The sequence below is a fragment of the Agelaius tricolor genome, unplaced genomic scaffold (genome assembly GCF_023055355.1).
Source record: "Agelaius tricolor isolate 1412-34295 unplaced genomic scaffold, bAgeTri1.0.p SCAF_1, whole genome shotgun sequence".
NCBI classification, from domain to species: Eukaryota; Metazoa; Chordata; class Aves; order Passeriformes; family Icteridae; genus Agelaius; species Agelaius tricolor.
Genome location: NW_027269261.1, coordinates 76577864 through 76602714, shown reverse-complemented (window position 1 = coordinate 76602714; position 24851 = coordinate 76577864). Strand labels below are relative to the sequence as shown.

The 24851-nt window shown below is 39.3% G+C and overlaps 1 protein-coding gene across 2 annotated transcripts in view; it reads left to right on the top strand.

Annotated features, from left to right (window-relative positions):
• The window catches only part of VSNL1 (visinin like 1), an 87326-nt gene that overhangs the window by 16288 nt on the left and 46187 nt on the right, over positions 1–24851 (top strand). For both annotated transcript variants that reach the window (XM_071440414.1, XM_071440423.1), the window contains exon 2: positions 23330–23496. In XM_071440414.1, coding sequence (XP_071296515.1) covers positions 23335–23496 — 162 coding nt within the window. In that variant the 5' untranslated portion in view covers positions 23330–23334. The remainder of the gene's footprint in view (positions 1–23329; positions 23497–24851) is intronic.

The following is a 24851-nucleotide window of genomic DNA, read 5'->3' as shown; positions in this document are numbered from 1 at the left end:
CAGTTACCAAGGGAGTAAAATTACTCCTCTATATGTAAGAATAGAAAGCTAAGCCTGAGACTGAAGCCACAGCTCCATAAATGGTCTTGCTGTACATCATGTTCCTACCCACAAAATCCAGGATGCAATTACCTGGCTTTATTAGGCACAAAAGAAGGGCTGTCCCAGGAAGAAATTACCTCATCTTGAGGTTGGATCTAGGACAAAACTCCCTAATCCTGAGAAAGGTGTATTTACCTTTCTCAGGGTTTCCTTGCTGCTCCTGAGGCAATTGGTGGTTAATTGGTAGTTAACATCTCCATTTTGTCTCAGTGGCACAATCCACCTCCCTTCTTTTTCCAAAAGCTCAGCTTTGTCTGAATTGCCACCATGTGACCCATGGAGCTTGCTGCTGGTAAGCAAAACTTGATGGACAGCCTATGCTGTTTCCAGGGTGTAGGAAACATTAGGAAATACTGACAAGATCAGTGTGATGAAATAAATAGAATTCTCCAGCTGCTCTTTGTCTTACTTAGAAAACATTACTTTTTATGGCCACAGATTTTCCAATGGGAAACACTGAATACAGTTCAGGACCAGCATTATCTAGGCTTCCACTAACTCCAAGAAACTATTTGGCTCCTTGTGCTGTAACAGTGTTAGAATTAATTCTGGTTTCAGACAGAAAATCACCCTGGAGTTAGTGCCTAAGGCTGCTAATGTTAGTGCTGCATTTTTGCATAAGCATTTTTGATGCAGAAATAACTGTTGCATTACATCTCTGTCTAATATCCTATCACAAGTATTGCATTTGGGGCACATTTAATGGTATTTAGTAATCTAAAAAGTGCTCTGTCAGAGCATACCACAGGTATCTAGGTGGTGGATGTAGTGTTGCTATTTATATCATAGTGCTCTACAAATATTAATAACACTCTGTTTCAAAGTGAGCTATAGCCATAAACCTGTAAAATAACTCCCCACAGTTCATCTTGATAGTCTGTTGAAATTGGACTGCTCTGACTATACCCCCTTCAGGCTCACTGCCAATCTCATATTTTATCCTGAAATTCCACAAGGAGACACTCAAAATAAACACTACACTAGCAATTGCTTGAATTATTCTTAAGGCAGTAGCAAGCATTGGTTTCACTTTAGCCTCTCTGTGGCTTTCTTGAAAATCCATGAAGTTTGACCTTCTGAATACATTTTGCTCTTATTTATCTCCCCTGTTGACTGCAGTAGGAGCTGAAGGAGCATAGCTGAGAAGGGAATGGGTATATCATAGATGCTAACCTGTTATGACTAAATTATCCCTGTTAGTCCCACATTGCCCAGCCCCAGGAACTTTATACAGTGCATATCTCCTCACTAGCTTGCTTTCAGCAAAAATGCAGCTATTAGATTTGCTTCTGAGTTTTCTTAGGAGAAAAAAAAAAAAGCAAGCTAGAAATTGCAGTATTATTCCAGGCACCATTTCAGAGATGTTTAGCTTTTTGTTCTGCAAATGCTTTTTCTTTGCTTCTTTTGAAAATAGCTGATCTTGTAATTCACTATTAAGGCCTAAAGGTGATCAAAATAGCCCATCACCAAGGTCAGTATACCCTTGAATCAGACAGGTTTGCTAATTTTAAACTTCAGTGTTTTACAGAAAGTAGTGTGTTTAGCAAGAATAAAGAGGTAGAATGTGGGATTGGGACAATATGACTGTTCACACATCGCTGCCAATGAAAGCAAAGCTTGCAGGTCTAATTTTAGGCTTTTCAGCCTTGGTATTGTTCCTTACAGCACAGTTATTTTCCATATGATACAAAGCACTCCTTTTCTTTTCAAGTTTTATAAACTGCTTTTGAGAACAAAAGCAAGGACAAAGTGAGTATATGTCATGGTTGAAAGCAAATCAAAGAAGCTTAAGTAAGGCTGAAGTTAGGGATGGTTGCATGCCTCTGTCTTCAGAGGACAGTTCTTGAAGAAAAACAAGAATCTTGAGAAACATGTCACAAGAACTGGAAGTAGAGTTACATGGTGTCTGAACTGGAACCCTTGGCTGTGACTGGATGTGCTTCAACACATTTAGTTAATTTACACTGTGCTCAGATGCCTAGTAAGTTAGTCCTCTTTAAAAATGTCAAAATGACCTGTGCTGTTTAGAGAGATAGGATTTTCAGGATACTTCCCTATCTCTTGGTGCTCCAAACTAAGCATTGTAGATGCAGTGAGAATGTCACAACTAATTCTTTATGTAACACCAGAGAGATGCTGTTTCTAAAGTTAACTTTTACTGAGGCATTAACAAAAAAAATATTTTATAAAATTATAGAAATGGAATACTGTAGAAATGGTTGCATTCTTTCTTTTGTATTTTTTGTAGATTAATTACCAAGGACTGGAACCAGTTGATATTAAGTCGTTCCCCATGGAAGTATCAGCAATGGTATTAACCTGCCAAAAACGCCTTTAAAAATCATTAAAGTTGATTTAATTTAATTTTATTTAAATATTTAAAAAAGGATTCTACAGCTCACTGCAGAATGAGTTAATGTAGTCCTCTGTCATCTAAGAGAAGCTCATTATCTGCATGAATATATGACCGGCTTCAGAGAAATCAGAACATTAATCTGTGTGTTTTTTAGTATGTCTGTTGTTTGAAGCTGGTTGGTCACTGGCTGTATTGGCAGAAAGAGTTTCTTGGGAAGAGTCTGTGGAGGGGCTGCTGTAATGCTGAGCTGGTATTGTGTCCCACAAGCTCAGCAGAGCTCCACTGCCTTCACTGGGCTTCACCAACCAGGCAGTGCCAAGGTTTGGCTCACAAGGTGTGAAGCACAGTTTGGCTGGAGGCTCTGCAGTTGTCCCCAAACTGGGAGAGTCATCTCAGTCTGAGCTCAGGGAGTAGAATATTTTTTCATGCCTTTTTAGCTGTCTAGGAGTTAAATGTTTAGTCTAAACTAATCGTGTTGATTTTTTTTTTGTTAGTCAAACAAGAGTAAGTATTTCCAGAGAGCAATGAATGCCAGTCACCTTTTATATATAGTTTAGCATGGAATGAATGGCTTCTTGCTGAAATGGGTGCCTGTTTCTCTCCATTGCACATTGGAGCCTTGATGACTAGTTTAGATTAGATATCCAACTTCTAATGGCTACCACCCAGGTAGAAATAACCTGGATTAATCTAGTTCCCTGCTACTGACTATAATGATTTCCCTGTTATTATTCTGTGTGTGATTTATAGATACTGTGTTAGAGGACTAGAGTCTTCTCTTGTTTTTCTTTGCAGTAATTTCAAATGGTTGGCCATTAATAGTACAGTTGCTCAGTTTTCTGTTGTTCCTGATCATATGAAAGCTTTTAAAATTGTGCCGTTTCTGTTATTGACTGTAATTATTAATAATATTGTAAAGAGCACTAATTCATTTTCATGATGGAACAGATTAAGTTAAAGGCTGGTTTTTGGATGATTTTCTGGATTCTGGCCAGCTTCTTGGAGTCATAAATCAATGTGACTCTTCTCAAGCTAAAGAAAAAAATGTTTCTAATAAAGTTTGGAGCACAGATAGTGAAATAGGGTGGGACCATGACATTAGTGAAGAATAAGCCAACTGTCAAATGGCTTTATTTGGAGGCAGGCATTAATTTCATGGAAACTTCAATATAGTAATTATTTGGGTATTCTGGAGATTGTAGCTCCTCAGGGCTTTCCCATGCATGTCAGATCTCAGATTTTTTTCCCTTTTTTTTTTTTTTTTTTTAATAGATCTATATGACAAGCAGAGCAAAGGAGTAAATTGAATGCTGCTCTTAACCCTAAAAAAGATTTTTCCTAGATGTTCTGAAAAGTTTGGGGTTATTTTTTTGGGTTTTTTTTTTTGAGAAGTATACTTAGTTTTAAAAGAGAAAGTACAAATGCTAGTGATATGACATCTGTGGCCTCATTGCCTTTTCCATTTTCATTATATCCTTTGATCAGGGGCAGACTGGCATCAGCAACTGCAAGTCAGGTTCATTTCTGCATTTGTTCTGGGGAAAGCAAACACAACCAGCTTAAGCCTCTACTGGGAAACGTCAGCTCTCTTCTTCAGTGTTTTCTCCTCTGACCAGTCTGTGGTGATTTAGGGTACTTGGAGATTGTTTGCCCAGGTGTGAGGGAAGCATTTGCTATCAGTCTCATCCTCCCAGCTTCATCTGCACCCCCATCCCTAACCTGTAAACCATGGTGTTTCTTTCGTGGCTGGCTTGGGTTTCTTTGCCTTTACACAACATAACTCACTAAGCTTTAAAATCTATTTTTTGACATAAAATTCTCTTCAATATTTTAGAGTTTTCAGCATCATTTAAACATGCTGCATCCTGCTGCCATGCCTCCCATTCAGCCTCTGCCTCTCTGAGTGATGCTGACAGCCCTGCTGGCAGCCTGGGCACGCATCCCTCTCTGCTCTCTGGGAGTGGTTGTGTTATCTTTGTGCCTGAAGATGCCAAGACTGTTTAAATGTCAACAAGATGTTGCCCAGATGAATTCCACTGTAGCTTAAACAAGCATACCTGGCTTTTTGTCCTTCTGCATCCATCTTGCCTGCTATGAACATCACTGCTCTCACTGCTTTTGCTGATGGAAAGTCAGAGAAGGAAAAGACAAAGTACAAATAAAACACCAGGGGTGATAAGAATTGGCCTTGGGTAGGGAGTAAGAACCAGATAGGAAGGATGGAGGGAAGGAAAGTGGGAGAAAGAGTCAGGATGAGCTGGTACAGATTTAGTGGGACTGCCTTGGCAATCCAGGGAGCCAAAGTACAGGGTAAGCATTGGACAAGGAAGAAGAAGAGGAAGAGGGACAACCTGGGCCTGGGATTTACAATCAATTTGCTGTTACCTACTTGTCTGTCTCAGAGCAGAGCCATGGTAATGCTGTGCAGGCACCCTTAATGCTAAGCACATCTCTATAATAAAACAGCTTAGCCTATATTTATTGTGTGTGTACATCTCTATATGTGGTGTTGTTTCTCAGCAGCACTTATAGCCCATCCTTTCACAGGCTGCTCAGGCACATGCTGTACCACACTCTGTCAATGTGCACTCACTCACAGCTCAGCACTCACATTTACCCAGGAATAACACTGATATAATACAGGATTATTCACAGGCCTGGCTATTTTCATGAAGAATAAAATGCCAACCTGAATTTTCACAGGTTTGCAGTGGCAGTGTATGAGAAACTGGGACCTTCACAATGTTCAGAAGTGGTACCACGTGAGCTACCAAGGCACGGATTCACAGCCTTTTAAAGTTCAGTGTCTGGCCTGCTTTGTATGCTGGTGTTGTATTCTTAGAAAGTAAAGGTGACAGAGTTTAAGTTGCATTTTGAGCAGGGAATGCAGCAACTAAATACTTGAGATGAGATTTGCATAGCTATTTAGGTACCTGGTGAGATTTCTGAAGAGCACTCAAGCTGCCAGAGGGATGCTTGATACATTTGTACTGAACATCACCTTGATTTACTTGAATAGAAATGAACCAATGCAATTAGGCAACAGTACTTACATTAGCCAGTGGTCCAGACCCACAGAAGCACTTACATGTTTTTGTAAAGCTGGCCTTATATCACTTGTTTTGAAGTCTACATTTTTCCTTTCCAATATATACACATTTCCCACAAAAAAATAATAATACAGATTTTTATAAGCAAGAAAAGAGATTTTTGATCCCTTTTCTTGAATCTATTTCTTGACACACACTCGCTCCCCTCCCTTCTTGCTTGGTCACAGTAACAGGGCTACTCTGATCTGGAAAGATAAAGGGATTGTTTTTCACTATGGAAAAGCAGGTTTCCTGAATATCATTTGTTCTGTACTCCTTTTTGTCTTGGAGATTGAAAAATATCACTATCAGAAGCCCATCATTTGGAGCCTTGTTCACTTCTAGAGGCCATTCTGTAACAGGTTCTTTTTATACTGAATCTTTTGGGAGTAGTTGAGGGAAATTAAAAAAAAAAACACAAAACAAAACAAAAAAAAAAAAAAAAAAAAAAAAAGGAAAGGAAAAAAACCCCAAACCCTGCTACAAGTATAACTAGGTCAAACAGTTTTGCCTTCTGGAAGGGAACTCTTCTTATATTATGTCCTCTGATTTGATTTAGTACATATTCCAAACTCCTGCAAAGTGCCACTACAGTTTTTAACATTGCTGTGTTTTGTGATGTTGGATTCTGGGGATTTGGGGATTTTTTTGTTATTATTATATTTTATTCCATTGTTTGTATTATTCCTAAACTGCAGCCTTAATTTATACACCAGAGAGAATTAACAGCTCTACCAGCACAGCATTTAACGTAAGCAGGGCCTGATCCAGCTGCAGACCTGTGGATTATCTGTTGCTTTCAATCAAGACTTTGAATCAAGACCAGGTGCCTATCCAAAATCTGTATTCTTGTTCAATGACAAATACTGGAGATGAACAAGGAATTTGGGCGTGAAATCATACCTTTTCTACCCTAAATGAGTGCAACACTTCTTCCTAGGTTGTTAAAATACAGGACTCTATGAAATATTTTATCAAGCTTTTAGCCTTTAATGATAACAATGTGTTTAAGGCATTTTCTTTCTAGTTTTAAATTTTTCAAGTTATGTGTAGTGCTTATATACACATAATATGGTAAAAGGTGCTAGACATAAAAACAGTTATCACACATTTTTGCAATTTATGAAGAATGGGATAAAAATGAAAAGTATTCATAAATGACTTGTGGAATTGTCTAGTGAAGTGAGAAGGTTTGTGTATGATTTGAGATTACTCATAACAATTGGATTTAAATCTGACTATAAATTGCTGCAACATGATTATAAAATACTGAATATCGGGAATATAAAATGTCAGGTGGATTTACTGGTAATAAGAGGAAGGGAATGCCTGTGGGACAAAATACATGGATGACTGTAACAAGTAGAAATTGGGAGAGAAAATGGAAATCAGTGAGAACAGATCTCTGAAATTACCAATTCATATCAAATAGCAGCTAAAATATCTAGGAACTAATATGAAAATGTAGAAATTTAGAAATTCTATTTTATAAGCACGTGGAGCATTCCATCTGTAATTATAGTCACTTGTATGGTAAACAATTAGTTTGTAAAAAGCCTAGAAGGGAGTAAAGGGAGTAAAATTGTTTAGAAACGTGGCACATAGGCTGGACAGAGTCTGGCTATTTCTTGTCTGATGAGGAGCAGGTGAGTAAGAAATAGTCACTCTTTCTCACAGTGCCAGAAAGAGGGTCACCAATGAAATTATTGTATAACATTTAATTAAATTACAAAACTGATTTCCACAGGATGTTGTGGAGACCAAGATATAAATGTGGCCGAAAAGGGATCAGACGAATTCAGGAAAGCTAATTGAATCAGTGATTATTAGCCATGATAGTCTGGAGAATCAATGGAGAGAGGACAGCACCTCCAACCTATGACTCATCCCAACCCAGGAGAAGTGTCTTAGATCAACTTGCTGAGTCTCTACCTGGAGATGACTGTGTCTCTATTGGTCTCAGTCACTAACTTGGTACAGACACCAAAACTGGAGAGCATTAAAGCAAGCTGATTTAAATACCATCGTAGATGTTATTTTCCTGTACTAAAGGTGTGGGGCATTTTTTCAATTAAAAAAGCTGTGGGTGCAATTCAGTGGTAAAGAAGGTGTTTGATTATAAAGAAAGGATATTTTCCCATTTGTCATTCCAAGATATTTTTTTTCTTTCCTGCAATCAGTTTAATTTTTATGCTTTATAGCAGAAGTATCATAAATATGAAAGAGATTATATCATTCCCAAAGAGATGATATCATTCCCAGCCTCTGGAATCATGAGAGAGAGCAACAACCATTTTATAGTAAACCTTTTTGCCTCCACATTCTCCAGTGATGAGTGAAGTAATCATGAGGTAATGCCAAGGAAGGCAGTGTTTGATATTTCTAGCTTTCCAGATTCTACAGACTTAAATAGTCCAGGGTAGCTGCCAGTGCAGTTCCTGCTTAGTATCATGGTTGGGAATAAAAATATTTCACCCGCTGCTGATTCCTGTCACCTGGGAGCAGCAGTTGCTGTGAAAGGCACAGCCATGCAAAGGCTGTCCAGGCTCTTTGTTCTTGCCTGTTACCTCCAAAAATTCCCCCTCAATTTGGAGAGATCCTCCTTGATCAGCTTTGGCAAAACCCTCGATGTTGTTTCTGCAAATGCAGGTCTGCTAGAAAATAAAAATGTCTTTTTATGGTTACTTTTCCCTTTTTTATCCAGCACCTTTGTAGTGCGGTTCCATAGACCTCAACTATTCCTATGGAAAATTCAGTGACAGACAGCCCTAAATTAGGAAAAAACATCCTGTCCCCTAAGAATTAGAATTATATATCATGCTTTCCAATATTCGTAGCCTACAATAATGTCTTTTTCTTGCTTGTTTTTCTAAAATAGTTTCCTCAGTGGGTCTTTATCTACCAAAGGTGGACAGTGAATCAGAACAAAATTATATTTTCCTAGACAATTTAATGGAACTGTGGGCTGCTATTTTAGATTTGCAATTTTGAGACCTTTGGAAAGATTTCTGAGTCAGCTTGTCTGTGCTTAGCAACCTCCATCAAGTGCTTTATCCTCATGGTTGTTAAACTGAAGGAATTCAGACAACAGTTTTTGTGAATTTCATAATAATTTACGGGTTTATATAGCTTTATTTGTTTTCCTCCATATTTTTATCTGCTTCACCATTGCTTTTTTTCTGTTTCGTTGAATGTATTTCTATGGCCTGTCTCAGAGCTGTTCCTTTGTAGCAGCTTTCCATGTGCTTTGCTGAAGGAGTTCTGCATGCACTGATATCAACCTGAATCAAAAAGGTTGCTTACTTTTTATGTCATCACCAAAAATATAACTGCTGAACTCTGTGTCCTAGAAAAACAAGCATTTTAGAAAGTGGTCTGAAAAATAGGCATGTCTTTAAACTAAAAAAGCCCAAAACACAACAAACCTGTTGTCCTTTGCAGGATGAGGCACAGAAGCTGGATGAAAATGGATGATGTGGTACTACAAATGTGTGGTGTGTTGTATTGGTCTCATTTGTTTTCTCTTCTTTCTTTGGTATAGATTTTATTATTCTTGGCCATGGTAAATGCTACTGGAATTTAGACTGTATCTCTCTCTGTTTTTTTCATTTTGTATACCTTTTCTTATTTCACAAACTAAAAAAAAACAGGTTTGCACACACATGGATTCAGCTGAGCAATTTATCAGTTTTATTAGCACAGCAATAGTAGCCAGTTTTTATATAAATTTATTCCAGTAGAGCTCTCATTGAAAAACAGTTGGAAGAAATTGTTCCAATTACTTTTAATGTATGAAATTATGAAATTGTGCTGTCCTTTAGCACGAGAGGCTTTCTCTCTCTCCCTCCCTGTCTCCCTCTGGCATCTTTTAGCAGAAAGACCATATGCTATGATTTGTATTTGGGACCCATGGAATGTTGTATGTTTTACCATGCTGTCTTGCAGAACTATTATACTGTATAAATGAAGTCAAAACCAGAAGAAATAGCTAACAGCTTTCAAATGCTTCATGGCTGAGATTTACTGGGTTGTAGTTGTAATTAGTCTTTAGTTATGAAGGACATACACGAGGCTCAGGGCCTTGCCATTAAGGTCATTAAATAATAATGAGGTTCCTGTACTGGGGACATAGAGTCTCCTCTGAGACAGCCAGCATTCCTTTTGCTTTGTCCTTTTTGCTCATTTTGCAGTTTCTATCAATATTAATGTCAGAGTGCATTCTTTTTTCCTCTCAATATATAACCTTGCTAGTAGTTCTATCACCTGTAAAAATACTTGCATTTTTCCAGGAAGAAGGGTTTATGAGGCTCATCTATATTATCTATGAGTGATTTCAAAGTGTTACTAATAGGTGTTAATTAACACATATTAATTGTTAATTAACAATGAGGAAACACCAACTAATAGTTATATGCATTATTGCTTTTTGATGCTGGGTTTGCCAATAGATTCAGTCTGCATTAAAGCCATATTAAAATTTGAATCAGTTTTGTGCTCTATGACAGAAATTGGATTGGCTGCTCTGGAAAGGGAATGTCCTAGAGGAGGAAGCACAGTTGTCAGTGAATACTTCTAAATTCAGACCCGGTGGGACTAGTTCAGTTTCACACATTCCCAGCTTTGACCTTTTTGCTCCAATATCCATTAAGGATAGTAGTCAAGGTTGAGAAATGAGATCAGGTGTGATTTGGACCTCTTGTGCATTATTCTCTGAAATAGCAGAGGGGACTTGGTGGTGCTGGTTGGACTCGATGTTCCTAAAAATCTTTTCCAACGTGAACAATTCCGTGGTTCTGTGGTTGGATCCATGCGGGCACCGAGAGCAGGTGAGTTGGTAGCTCTGCTTTGGGCACTGCTGGCACAGCAGCTGGCTGCACGTGCCCTCTTTGCTGGTTGGGAGTGTGCCTGCTGGAGTGGGCAGCAGGGCTCACAGCTTGATGTCTAGCACAGCATTGCACAGCAGTGTCAGTGTGTTAAGTGGCATCAGAAACACCTTATTTCCCTCCCAGCTCTCAGATGCTGCCTGCATAGCATAAATGGGGATTAAGGGAAGGCAAACATTTTTCATAAACTCCAGAGGGAGAGCCTTTAGATGGAATCTTGATGAATCAATTTCAGTGAGCAAGGTTTCTCCGCAATGACTTTTCTCTGCTATGGAAACAGGGCACTGCAGCATTTAACTGTTAAGTTCAAGCTGGTGTTGGGGGTTGGTCTCTGCCCAGGTAACAATGACAGGGTGAGAGGAAATGGCCTCAACTTGCATTAGGAGAAGTTTAGATTGGATATGAAGAAAAATTTCTTCGCTCAAAGGGGGGGTCAGACATAGTAATAGGCTGCCCAGGGAAGTAGTGGTGTCACCATTCCTGTAAGTGTTCTAAAGGCACACGGATGTGCCACCTGGGGATATGGTTTAGTGGTGAGCACAGTGGTGCTGGGGTAAAGGTTGGAATTGATCTTAGACGTTTCTTCCAAGCTAAAGATTCTATGATTCTAAGTTAGGTGTCCCTTCCTTTCTGGAGGGAAAGATCTCATTTGGCTGGTGCATCTGCTTAAGTGGAGGTGTCTAGTGCTACCTGAAAGGACCTAAGGTGTCTGAGACATCCACCCTGTGTCTCAGCAGCTGAGTTGACTGGAGTGGCTGAAGTCATACCAGTGGGTACTTCTTAGGGCATCTCATCCTTGTTAACAACCTGTCAGCTTAGAGCTAGATTGAAGTAACTGAAATGTTGTTTCAAATGAGCTATCCCACCACTCTAAGTAAAATTTTTACATTTATTCCAAACCATAATATCGAAAGTGATGAAAAAAAACATGCATTTCATAGCAGTGCAAAGAAAGAATTTTTATTTGAAAGTTCTACCTTAGGGAAAGAATTTTCAATTTTTCTTCTGGCTTTCTGTCATAGTCAAGGCTACTTCTGATTGTTTTAGATACCTTTTCCCTGTCCAAGCTGTGTACACGATTCATCTGTTCACTCATTTGTATGAGTAACATTTTTGATCAACCCTGTGTCCAACTCAAAGGTGTAAAGCCATTGATTTCATTCTGCAGAATTATGATTCATCTTCTCAGTAATATATTTCCTCTGCATTTAATCAGGCTCCATCTGAAGCAGTCACAAGGGACAGTTCTGGAGATTCATTTGTAATGAGTTTGGGGGGAGCATTGCGTCAATGGATCACTAGCCACAATGATACAAACACTTTATTTTGAATTTGAAAGGTTTTTAGTAAAATAAAAAGCTGTAATCTGCTTTTCTGCTAACCACTCCTGTTAACATCAGCTGTAACACAGCCACGTGGTTTTTAGTAATGTAGAGTTTAGACCATAGGTCAAAATGATCTGTTGAAATCCGCTCACGTACAGCAGTCATAGGTGTGCAAAAGCCAGCTAACACCAGGGTCTGGGGTGCTCCTTTTCGTGCAGAAATTGAATGGAAATGAAGGTTTGAAGTGTGTCTGTATGTGTTAGCTTATATTTATTTCAGTTATCACAACACTATTTATAGACTATGTGCTGATATCACTGCTCAGTTTTACTACACCCTTTGCGAATCACAGTTGTCATCGCAGGACACAGGAGCATGAACTAGATGAAAGAGATCCTGTCACTTCTGTGTGAGTTGGGAACAGAGAGGAACCAGTGTGAGCACTGATCTGTTATTCCCAGCAGACTGGAGGAGGGCCATACAGTGCTCACCATACCTGCTTCCCCCTGAGAATCCAGTGCAGTAAGACAGGGCCTTGCACCACTGGACACGGCTGCTAAAGGGACTCTGTTGGGTAAAGAGGGAGGTGGATATTAGAGATGAGTTGGAGGGAGAAATTAATATAGCATTTAGATGGTCAGAGTGAAATTTGTTGCAAAAGAATATTGTATTTAATAATAATAAAAAAGATTTTTCTTAGAGGCCAGTACTTTACTTGGTTAAGAACTATATTGAGGAAAAAGCAGGAAATGACAAGGGCATAATGAAACAATCCTGAACAATTTGATCTCTGCAGTTCAGCTATTTAAAACTATTTTGTTTTGTGGGGGCCTGGAAAAGAGCGGAAGAGAGTTTTTCCACTGCTATGAGGGACATAAATAGCATTGTGGGAAGGATTGCATTTGGTACACCAGCATGTTGTACTTGTAATGGCATTAATCACACCTGAATGTGTTGTGATGCATAGGAATAGCAATGGACTTTGGCAAATGTATGTTTTTCCTAGTGAGATCAGGAGCAGCATTAGGTTATCCACTGCCAATGAGCAAGGTGGGACTTTTCTTGCGTCACTTTAAGCATTTAGAAATCCAGTTTCAGATCCAAGAAGATTTAGAGGGCTGCCTCTACAAGTGGCAGAAGGAAAGAGATGCTTGCTGATTCATTCTGTCTTAAAATACACACACATCTATTCATCCTGCCTCTTTCACATGTCTTTTCTGCACGGGGTGAATCACTGAAATTTCTGGCCCTCTCCATTGACTGCAGAGAGACCAAAGACAACTGACTTTTTAAACAGCAAAGATTCGATTAATCCACCTTTGCAGGAGTCAGGGCAGTTATTGTGATGAGGAATATGGATATAAGAGAAGACTGAAGCGTGTACTATCAAGACAATGACTTATGAGTCAGAGTTCTAAAAAGGCACCTGATGGAGTCAAACTCAAATTAAAATGAGGCTGGAAGGTGAACAGTAAAAGTACTTCTTGGTAAGCATATCACCTTAGGGAATTTGGTTTTGCATATATCAAACAGAAGAGTAAAATGACATTTCAAACTAACAATAAAACAAACTGATAGCAAATAAAACATCCTGTAATTTAAGAGAGAAAGCACATGTTAACTTTTTAAATAGCATTATTTTATTTTTTTAATAGCATTGTTACAGACGAATATTTGTTTACAGACAAATGAAAACTAAGAAAAAAAATTGTGCATACATGTAAATGAAGTCAAGGCAGTGGCTAAAGTCTAAAAAACCGTATCCCCAAGTGTGAACCTTCAATAATCTTTATCTCAAAGAAAAGCAGCATTTTAATTGATGCTAGAATTGACACTAGTCCCTACAAATTGATAAAAAAAATCTGTGTCTCGGGCTGAGGAAATGTTGATACACTTTGGCATAACAAAAGAAAATAATTGTTTACAGTCTACACAAATGTAGACTGGTTCCAGAACACTGAAATATGCTCAGGGAAGCTATAATGTTCAGGCATGCCCTGTCAATCTTCCCCCAGAAAAAAGATGTTTACACCAACTATCCCAGAAAAGGTTCAGTACTGAATATTGGACAGATCTCTGACATACCTAAAATTGTATAAAACACTCTTTGAAATGCAAGGCTCAGCAAGTGACCTTTATGTAATGCTGCTGTGTAATTTTCTCCTGTGGCCACTTTGAAGTTGTAAGGTCCAGGAGGTTACAGATTTCTCATCTCATGAGGGAAAGGCTATTGGAAACCATATTCTAGAATAAAACCTCAGAGAAAGCAGTCAAAAACTCTTATATTTCATATGAGGTACAAAACAAATTTGTCACAGCAAAGCTCTGATGTTGGAGCATTGTGGATAATTAGGTGATTGCAATGCTGTTCATCACATGAATTATTAGAGAAAGGTAAATGTTCTGCAGGCATTTTAAGATTATTATTTACAAGGACAGAATTTCCTGGACAACAGTCCAGTGAAGAAAATACTCATTCCATTGCTGAAAAATCAGTCTTCCTCCTCAAATCATACCTCTTTGTTAATTACTATCACCACTGTCTACAGACACTGGACCAATAGCAAAATGAAACTATGGCAACAGATTTACTCAAGTATGTGTTTGACACTCAACATTAACAAGCTGATTGTTCTTGTCAGAAATTAATCACTAAATTCTGTAGAACATATAAATCACTAAATTTTATTGAAATACTGGAAAAAAGGGGACTTGGAAGAAAATAAACCAGAAACAAACAAGTCTTTGATGTATCAAAGCCAAATAATGGAGGTAAGGGGGAAGCAAAAATTTTCTTAAAGACAACTGAACATTCAGAGCCTAAGCTTCCTCCAGAAAGGTGGACACTCCTCCATGTGGTCTAAAAGAGCCTGAGAGAAAGAACAAGCCAAAGAGGGATATTGCCCCTGTCGTTCCAAGTTTAAAACTAACTGGTAGAGCCTGGAAACTCTTCTGAGCACTTGTGTCTCATTGGACAACGCAAGTAAGTTACACTTTGTCCTGTCATCTCTGTCTACTTGTAAAGGAGGAAAGCCAGCTATGGTTTTTGTAAGCAATTTCCCAATCCAAATGAGAAAAGGGGGCAGAAATGAGACCCTGCCATGTTGTTCAGACCATTGTCTGCAGGTTTGTTTCTACCCAAGCTGTTGGTTTCAGCCTCAGGCTGTGAATAGAGCCCTACTGTGATTCACAGGGCTGCATCAACAGTGGAGCTACTTGAGAGTCTGGAATGGCCCTTGATTCTCATGTTGAAAATGTAGAGAACACCTTTTTGCTTTATTCCACAATTAACAGAAAACAAATGGTTTTAATGAAATAAGTTCATTGTTAGCTTTCTAGTCACCTAGAGAGAAAAACCCTACATATCAGTCATTGTTAAGTTAGAGCATCCCCCTGTACAGGTTTTACCCTTTCAAATGCTTTCTTTATTGCTTGAATCTAATTGAATATCCATCTCATTTCAAATAAAATTTAAAAATATATCTCTCTTCTTTTGCTTAGACCTCTTTTCTGCATTCATTATTCAATTTGGTTGGATAATTGCATTCCTTAATGCCATTACTCTCTATTTTCCCCCATTTATTTTACAGAGAGAGCTTGCAGGCCTGAATCTGATATTTGGTAAAGCCAGTAAAGTAATCTGAAATCACTGGATTTATTCCAATTTTTGCTGTAGTGCCACATAAATTGGAACCTAGCCTATTTTTTCATCCATAGTTTGAGGTTTATGTTATCAGTAAATCATGACTGCTTCTAATTTCAGTATGGTGTTACACAAACACAGAATCACAGAATGGGTCAGGTTGGAAGGGACTGCAGTGGATCATGTGGTCCTGCTCAAGCAGGGTCATCCCAGAGCTCATGGCACAGGATTGTGTCCAGATGGATCTTGAATATCTCCAGTGGGGGAGACTCCACAGCCTCTGGGCAATCTGTTCCAGGGCTTGGTCACCTGCACAATAAAGAAGTTATTCCTCATACACACATACATGTCAATTCTTATTTTTTGATCATGGCAAGTTAAAAACTTAAAATAGAGCCCTAAGTTTTGTATGCAGAAAGGAGCTATTAGTTCAGGGTCAGTTTTGTTTCTGGGTAAAGGGAAAACCATGGTCCTGATGTCACTATGGCCAATATAACAACATGAAAGTCTATAAATTATAAATCTACCTATACCTGTGAATCAATTTTCTCCCACAACAGCTACTGAAAGGATATCTGCAGTTCTTGAATCTCAGAACTGCGGAGGTTGGCAGGGACTTCTGAAGACTGTGTAGTGCTCAGCCCCAGTTAGCAGGGTCAGCTAGAGCAGGGCCATTGCTTGGCATTGCCCAGCCCCATTTGGCTGTCACTGTGCTGGGTACCTTCTGCCCTGGTACCTCTGCCAGTGTCTGCCATGCTGCTCCCTGCCTGCCTTTTCTGTCCTGACAGCAAACACCTGCCGCTGGATTGCTTTCATCTTCCACTCCTACAGGTTGTTGCAGCCCTTCTTTCTCGTGAGGAAAGTGCAGGTGTGGAGCTGCTCTGGGTTTGGATCCAGGGGTTCTGAGAAAAGAGTAGGAAGATGGGACTGAACTGAGTGAAGCAGTTCTTGTCCTATGGGAACTTGGAAAGCTGCAGATGCCATCACATCATGAAGTAAAGGCCAATTCCAGGAGAGATAGTGAAAGGAGAAGGTCCCTTCTAGGCTGACTGACCCCTTTTTCAGAAGGCTTAATCATAGTGTAGGACTTCTATTGTGTCAGAATCTTAAGAGCTGATATGATGCCACAGTGCCAGAACCTCCTTTAAAATACCTTCATCTTTTGCATGTGTTGGGAGAAAAAAGGGCTTTACTGAGTGGATAGGAGAGGGCTCAGCATCATCTCTGTTACATGCAAGCTGACTTAGAAATTGTGTCAACAACTGATGTGAAGAGGTGCTTCACTATCTGCTTAGGGAAAATATCACTGTATAACAATTTGGGACGGAAGGAACTTTAAGATCACCTAGTTCCAGCCCCTCTGCCATGGGCAAGGAACCTTCCCTAGAACAGGGAACAGGTTGCCTATAGCTCCATACAACCTGGCTTTGAACACTTTCAGGGATGGAACATCTACAATTTCTCTGAACAACTGGTTCCAGTGCCTCACCACCTTTACTGTAAAATATGTCTTCCTTATATCCAGGGTAAATCTACCTTCTTTCAGTTGAAAACCAATGTCCCTTGTCATGTCATTGCAGCTCCTAGTAAAGAGTCTCTCTCCATGGGGATGGCAAAATTCCTCTTATTTTCCAAACATGTCATTCCTTGGATACTTATTTCCATGGGACTTTGGGTATGAGGCCGTTGTTTATTTTGTGTGTGAAAGACAGACTTTAGCTTCAAATTTCTTCTTCTGTGAAATAATAAATGTATTTGAAGGAATGAGGCATCTGTGTGGCTTGATAGCTTTTCTATCTATCCTTCATGCTGGCATTAGTAGAGAAAAGGCAGTATCTGACACAGCCTGAAGAGAAAGGAACAATGCTGGGAGCTGTTAGGAGTTATCAGCACAAGGCTGGAAATTCGATAAACAGTCTGCTTAAAAATCATGGGGAAATTATTCTGCTACTGTAGATTATAGACATAGGTCTTTGCTTTCCCCAGCATTAATTGTTTGGGTTTTTGTTGCCCCTGTATATGTGTGTATGTTGGAGTCTAAACACTGGTGTGCTGTTTCTAGATTTGCCTTGGGTGAAAGACTGCAAAGGCACCCACCACTCCTGCTTGCTCAGTGCCTGGATTTCACATGTCGTGCCCAGGAGTCAGCACGTTCCTGTGGGAGCTCGTGGGCTGGGAGTGGGCACAGGGGTGGGGATGAACCACAGTTTTCCTTCCAGCCTAATGAGTGCCTGCCAGCACAGCTGAGCTGGCAAAGTGAGTGTTGTCATTTGCCTCTGGCATAGTCCACACGACTCATTCCCACTTCCCAAAGCCAGGGAAGAGCAAGAAAAACATGCACCATACAAGGGAATTCATTTAATGCACAGACCTCACGAGGCTGCAGAGGTATTGGTTGACTAGCAGCTGCCTAACTCCTGCAGAATTACTGGGAAAGTGAGCATGGGAACACAGGCACGTGTCAAAGCAGCCAGAGTACATGGGAATAAGTTGGGGTAGCCTAAACCACTTTGGTGCTTTTGCCCAGGGTTATGAGGTGAATCTTTCTGCACTTCTGGAATCAGTGGGGGGAGGAAGGTGGCTTGAGTCGCCAGTACCTCTTCTCCAAAGGTTGCCTTGGAAGAGCACTTTTTCTCTCAGCTACCCATGTGGGAATTGAGTGAAATTAAGCAGCTACTGTGGATATCAAAAATAGGTGGTGTGACTGACCCATTTATGTGTGAAACACATTCCCTGTGTTTCACAGAATGACAGAATCATCAGGATTGGAGGGGGCTTCCAAAGATGCTCAAGTCCAAACCCCTGCTCAAACATGGTCAACTATAGATGATTGCTCCAGTTGGGTTTTCAATATCATCAAGGATGGAAACTCCACAACCTTTCTGGGTAATCTGTTTCAGTGTTGGATCACCTGCTCTGTAAAGAAATGTTCTCTTACATCAAGAGAGGATTTCCTGAATTTGAATTTGTGCCCATTGGCCCTTGTCTCACTGGGCACCACTGAGAGGAGGCTGGCTCTGCTGTCTTTGTTCCCCTCATTGGGTATTTAGACCCACACTGGTAAGACCCCTGAGCCTTCTCTACTGGAGGCTGAACAGCCCCAGCACTCTCAGAGTTCCTTCCTATAACCAGTGCTCATCACCTTTGTGGCCCTTTGCTGGACTCCAGTAAGTCCATGTCTGCCCAGTGTAGGGAACCCAGCACTGGACACAGCAACCTGGGGAGTGGTGGGAGCTGTTTCAAGTGCTGGGCAGAGGGGAGGAATCACCTCCCTCAAACTGCTGGCAGCACTTTTCCTAAAGCAGCTTGGAAAGAGAATGGGTTATGTAACTATGTCTAAGGAAAGCAAGCAAAACAACACAGAGCTGGGTTATAGGGACATTGTTGGGCATTGTTGGTGCTGTCTTCTCAGTGGAATTTGGGTTCTTTTTCAGCACAAATAGGAGATCTCAGGCAGCACACAGTTCACTCTCCCTTAGGAACAGACAGAGTTCATTTGTTTGCTCTTGGTCCCTTTGAACACTGAGCAGATGCCAAGGAGGCCGAAGGGGAATGAGAGGAGGGGAAAGAAGACTGGGAATGGAGCTGTGTAAGCAACAGCTGAGGGGTCTTTTGAGATCATTAAAAAGCAAACAAGATTCTATAAGTCATGTTTTGTTATTCAAATTATTTTTTTTTTTATTTCTTAGGTGTGCAGTTTAAATTTTCTTTTGTGAAACTGTGCTCACACTGACAGTTTACAGCTGGCAAGCCAAATGGGAGAAGCAGACCTGATAAACCTGTGCAGGACCTGCTGTGAAATATTCTAGGGAAAAAGCCTTGCCATTGGCCAGGAGGTCTGGATGATGATGGAGTGGAGAGCTTTTGAAACAACATGAGCATGTGTGGGACACGATAGCATTGCAGGAAATACATCACACAAACAATACTGGGCCTCAGAGCTGGAGGAGCTGTCTGGTGTGAGCCTCCTGAGGTCCAGCAAGGCAAAGAGCAGGCAGATCCATCCTCATACTGCCCCACCTGCTGCTGGCACAGCCTGGGCTGCCTTAGGTTGGGGATTGGCTGTTTAACAAAATTCCATCTTTAAAATCTGACTTTTCTATGAGCCTGTGGAAGCAGCAATTAAGGTGTTACTTAATTAAATACTGGAGTAGCCTACCAAGTATTTCTGAAAAGCAATTTTCTCTGGATGGCTGACGGCCTTTTCAAGTGTTTCAGAAAAGTGATATGTTTTAAAATTCAACCTTCATTGCTTTTGCTACCTGTAGCACAAAAGTAGAGTTTTAGTGCTTTTCTTGATCTCTAATTTGGATTGTGTTGTCCTTGCTAGTGTTAATAAACATTCTCCTGCCAGAGTAATCTCACTGAGAACAGACCTGACATTGTATCCATGCTGTGTGGCACCCACATACCTGGTTCCTTGGTTATCAGGAATCTCTCCCCCACATGAAGGCTTTATTTTTTTTTCCTTTCGTGATTTTCTGCCAGAAAACACAACTGATTATGAATAGCAGTGCTTGGATTGTCACATTGCATGGTTGGAAATATGACACTTAGAAACAAATTTATAGTTGAAAATTATAAGATTTACTAACCAAAAAAATGCTTGCAGAGTGGTCTTTCCTACTCTTAAAATCTTAGGGACTGTGCAGCTGCTCTCACCTGTCTTTTCCTAAGGCATATTTGTAGATTTTCACAAGGAAAAAGCTTGTTTGGGAAACTGTGATTGTAAGTTAATTAAAAATAGTTTTTATTTTAGAAAACTAAATGTGTTGGCAGTAGCATACTCATTGCTAATGGGTGATTGTACTTTTTCAATAATAATAAGAGATTCAATGAAGCTTTAGAAGATGTTAGGATATGATTAACTAGATAATCTACATATTTGAGTTTTATTCCCAAATAAGATGGATCTCCCAGAGCCAGAAGTCTGAGTTTATATTTGATAATTATATAAGACTCTTGAGCTTTCTTGCAGATTGTAATTCAATTTCTCTAAGAAAAGAGCTTTAAAACATGAAGAAAGAATGAGTGCTTCTAATTCCAGGAAGGCATTGTGACCAGCTAGGTCAGTTTGCTGACTCTGTCCCAAACAGAGCCCAGCAGATTATTCACCATAATAATGCTGGAGCAGCAAATAAGAATGCAGAACCCAGAAATCACAAATTATACTTTTCTCAAATACTGGTTTGGTTCTGTGGAAAAAATAGTTTCTGAGAGTGTTTATCTGAGAGTGTTTCCTTTACTAGGAGATATTCTGTGGTGAGGTAACATCAGAAATCACTGAAAGATGTTTGGCACTTACTGGACAACCTGTGACAGACAGGCAGCTCCCCAAATTAGGGACCTGGGTCACTGAGGCAAAAGCTGGTGGCTTGTTTATCTGACTCTGATGATAGGTTATGTGTGGATATGTGTGTCTATTCATGTATTTTACACACATGCAGGCCCATGTGTGTTATGTGGATTATGTTCACATCACTAAAATCAACAAAGGCAACTTTGGCAGATGTGGCTGAGATTCACCACATCTGTTCTGTTTCAGCTCTCTGTAGTGCCAGGCCCAAGGGCTGTAAAGCTAACATGGATCAAAAAGCTGCTATAACAGAAAAGTGGTCAGTCAAAACCACCTGATTTTTGCCCATTGAGGATGCTTTTTTCATCCATAAATATTGTTAAGTTAAATACTTACGGGGATATGAATCCTGATGAAGAATGGTTTTTTGAATGGCTTTTTGGATCTACCTATGATAGTTACTATAACTGCTGAGTATTTTTAGGGATTTTCTGGATCCTAAGCAAAGCACCTTATGACTTCAAAAGGTAACAGTGTAGAGGGATACAGTATGGGTAAAGGAAGGTGCTATAGAATGTAATCTTACCCCCTAAAGAGTTGCAGCTGAACCAATTACTAAAGATTAGGAGCAGGCCTGATGTTAACAGGCCACACCTGAAGCCAATAAGAAGAGTGTTATAAAAGAGTGGATTGGTGGGAACTAGATTCAGTTGGCTGCTGTGAGGATAAGGAAGAGTCAATGCTAGAGGAGTTGCCTGTAAGAAAAATCAAGGAGGTATGAAACTAGCAATATGGACCCTTTGCAGTGTAATAACTGTAGAACTCTTGTAATATATATGATAACATAACAGCATGTGAATGAAAAAGAGGAAGAAAACACAGCTCATAAAGAATAAAACAAATTTTAAAAAGTCACTGTTTCTTGTAAAACCTATCTGGGAGCTAGAGAAATAACTGCATTAGTATACTTTAATCTCCGTGGGATTTAAATTCAGAATGTGCCAAACTGGGTCATGGTCATACATGAGAAAATGGGGACTTCAGAGATAAGGCTGGGGCAGTTGCTCTAAATACCATAAACTGCAAACCCATTATTTAGTCAAAATAGCTGATTTCTGGACATCTGCACAGTTTTACCTGTGACGATTAACTGGAAGATTGAAAACTCTCACATATTTGTGCTAAGTTTACCGAAATCTGTGAACAGGAGCTTGGCAGAGCCTCAAAGTGAGTTTAGAGCATGGAGTAGGTTCAGACCAGGGAGGCCCTTGGCCAGAAGGGAGAGGGGCTATGAGGTCTTGTAGGAGCAGACCTGGTGCTGCTGGCACTGGGGCACCAGGGGACATGTTCACCACACACAGAGACCAGGAGGAATTATTAACTTTGCACCTGCTCAAGGAATGTTCCCATAAAGGAAATTATATAAATACATTGATTTGTTGGAGCAGAACAATGTTTGTCCTTTTGAGGAGAAAGAAAATGCTTTGAAATAGGGGAAGATCCCAAAAGCCATAGATTAAAATTGGGAATGGGTGGTGATATGGACTAGAAATCAATGCATTCAGTGTGGTGCAGTCATTAGACACAGATGCTAAACTGGAGATAAAAATGGAAATGCAAAGCTGGGCTCTGGAAAGAAATTATTCATTGCTTTGCAGTTCTCTACAGGACAAGTTAAGTGTTGTCTATCATCTGATTAAAAAGAAACTGAAAGATATCTGTCATGAAAAAACTTTGGCAAAATGGGGAAATGTTAAAGATGAAGTTTTCTATAAAGTTCTCTCAAAGGACATCTTTGGTCAAATGTCAGAGAACCTGAAAGTATCTCAAAGGGCCAACATGAGTAGTACTGAAATTGCTCTATTTATCTATACATACATGCAAAGTTTGTATTTCTGTTTAATATTTTAAATATATACAAAATGTATATAACAAGTGCAGTGACTATCTTCAGAGTTAATGATCATGAAATGTAAACAGTGATGAAATGTAAACAGTCTGTTTATTGATTATGCATTAAATATATAAATACACATCTATTTATATATATGTGTATGTATGCATGTGTATGTACAAATGCATATGAATTAAATTTATTTTTACAGTTTGCTTTTGTCATTGTTTGAGGCCAAGTTTGTGGACTCTTGCGTTGTTTCCTCCCAGTGGAATACCTAGTGCTGTATGTTACACGCCTGTCTGTCTACAGCCTTGGACATGTGAGGAATAGCTGCTTCTGTAGCTGTCATATCAGAAGATATTTTCAAGACAAAGATAAGGAGGAATTCTGTGGACAGCCCTGAATCTGTGATTTTTTTCTAGTTACATTCAAAGAAAAAAAAGTAATCATTTTCAATCTTACTGTAAAGAAAAACTGTAAATGCCTAATTTTAAGGCAAATGAGAGTAATCTGTCTCCAGGCCTTAAGATTCCTAAATGAAAGAAGAACATTTCCTTTTTCACTATTTTCAGCCTCCAATAATCAAGCATAACTTAGGTTCATGTTCACTAGCAAATCTGAGAAGTTATGTTTTCCTGAAAGCAGCAGTGAATACAAAACAATTGTTCAAGTTATGTGGCTATTTCCAGTTTAAAATGTTCACATTTGGCTAATTGTATTCATGTATTTCTTCCTAAGGCAAAATGGGGAAACAAAATAGTAAGCTGGCCCCTGAGGTGATGGAGGATCTGGTGAAGAGCACGGAGTTCAATGAACACGAGCTAAAACAGTGGTACAAAGGATTTCTAAAGGACTGTCCAAGTGGTAGACTGAACCTTGAGGAGTTTCAGCAGCTCTACGTAAAAGTAAGTTATTTACTAAGTTATTTGTTAACTTAAAAGTAAGTTGTTTGACTGTAGAAAGAGTTATGAAGCAATGTAAAGCAAACATATGGTCCAGAGCTGCTGGTCATTTAGACTGAGGAATAACTTTGCTTGGAGAAGCAATGGTGAAGATGAGACAATGAGTGGGAAGTGTTACCCTCTTCACACCAGTGATTTGTGTAACTATAGTGACAGGAACCAAAGTTTAGGAAAAAAAGCTGTGATTTATTCACAAGAAATAGATTACATTCTCTGTGCTCTGAAATTCATGACATGCATTTCAAATTTTAAAGGTGATGTCGTTCACCTTCAAAGGATGGCCATGGTCATCAATATAAACCATGTGATAGCTGGACATATTTATATAAAGGTAGTGAAGTTTCATGACAGTATGACCTGCAGATAAATTATGCACTGTGCACAAAGGATTTCTTCCATAAATTTTAGATATTGCCTTTATTTTTTCCCTGCTGTCACTTTTTTCTCATTTTATTGGGAAGGGAAAGCAGGCTGATCTGTTTATTTTCTTCTTATTTTTTATTACTTTGTCATGTTCAATGCAGTCTTTCCCTTACATTTATTATGTATTTATTCTGTAACAAGAAGAACATGGGGGAAGCATAAAAAGTGTATTCATGTTACAAAGATAATTATATTTTAATTCAGAATTGAGTGTCGACCTAAAGGTTAGACACTTCAAAGTAATGTTAATTAGGACAAATCTTGAATGGCAATGATGAACTGTAGGATCATAAATACAATGTGAGGCTGAATAAAAATAAAGCAGCCTTTCAAGTGTAGGTAGTTACTGTTGAGCACACTGGCAATTTTTGCAGACAAGTGGGACTGTTGTTTTCCTCAGATGCACTCTGCGGTTCTTTCCTAAATTTCTTCACCTTTGAACCAGATCACTCTGCAAAGTATTACCTAGACCCTTTTTCTTTCTAACAAATGGTTCTAGCATAAACTTCTAATTCAGCTTACACAAATAAGCTTCTGTCTTCATATTTTAATATTCATGGCTGAAGAAGATGTTGCCTCACAATCCTGTTCTTAAGAGACAAATAAGTTTGTAATGAATTATTTTCAGATGAAAGAATCTGTACAACCTCAGGTGTTGTACTTGTTATTGACTGATAATTTATAAGTTCCATTTTACACCCTACTCACTGCACATCCAACAAGAGCAGACATCCAGTCATTGCTCATACATGTTTCTGGAAAAAAGTAAACCTTCTTTAAAAAATTCTTAATAAAGTGTGTCAACTCTTCAGGAAAAATTATTTCTTTTTGGAAAATCACAGTAAAGATGGTTTTTGGTGATTTGCTTTGTTTTG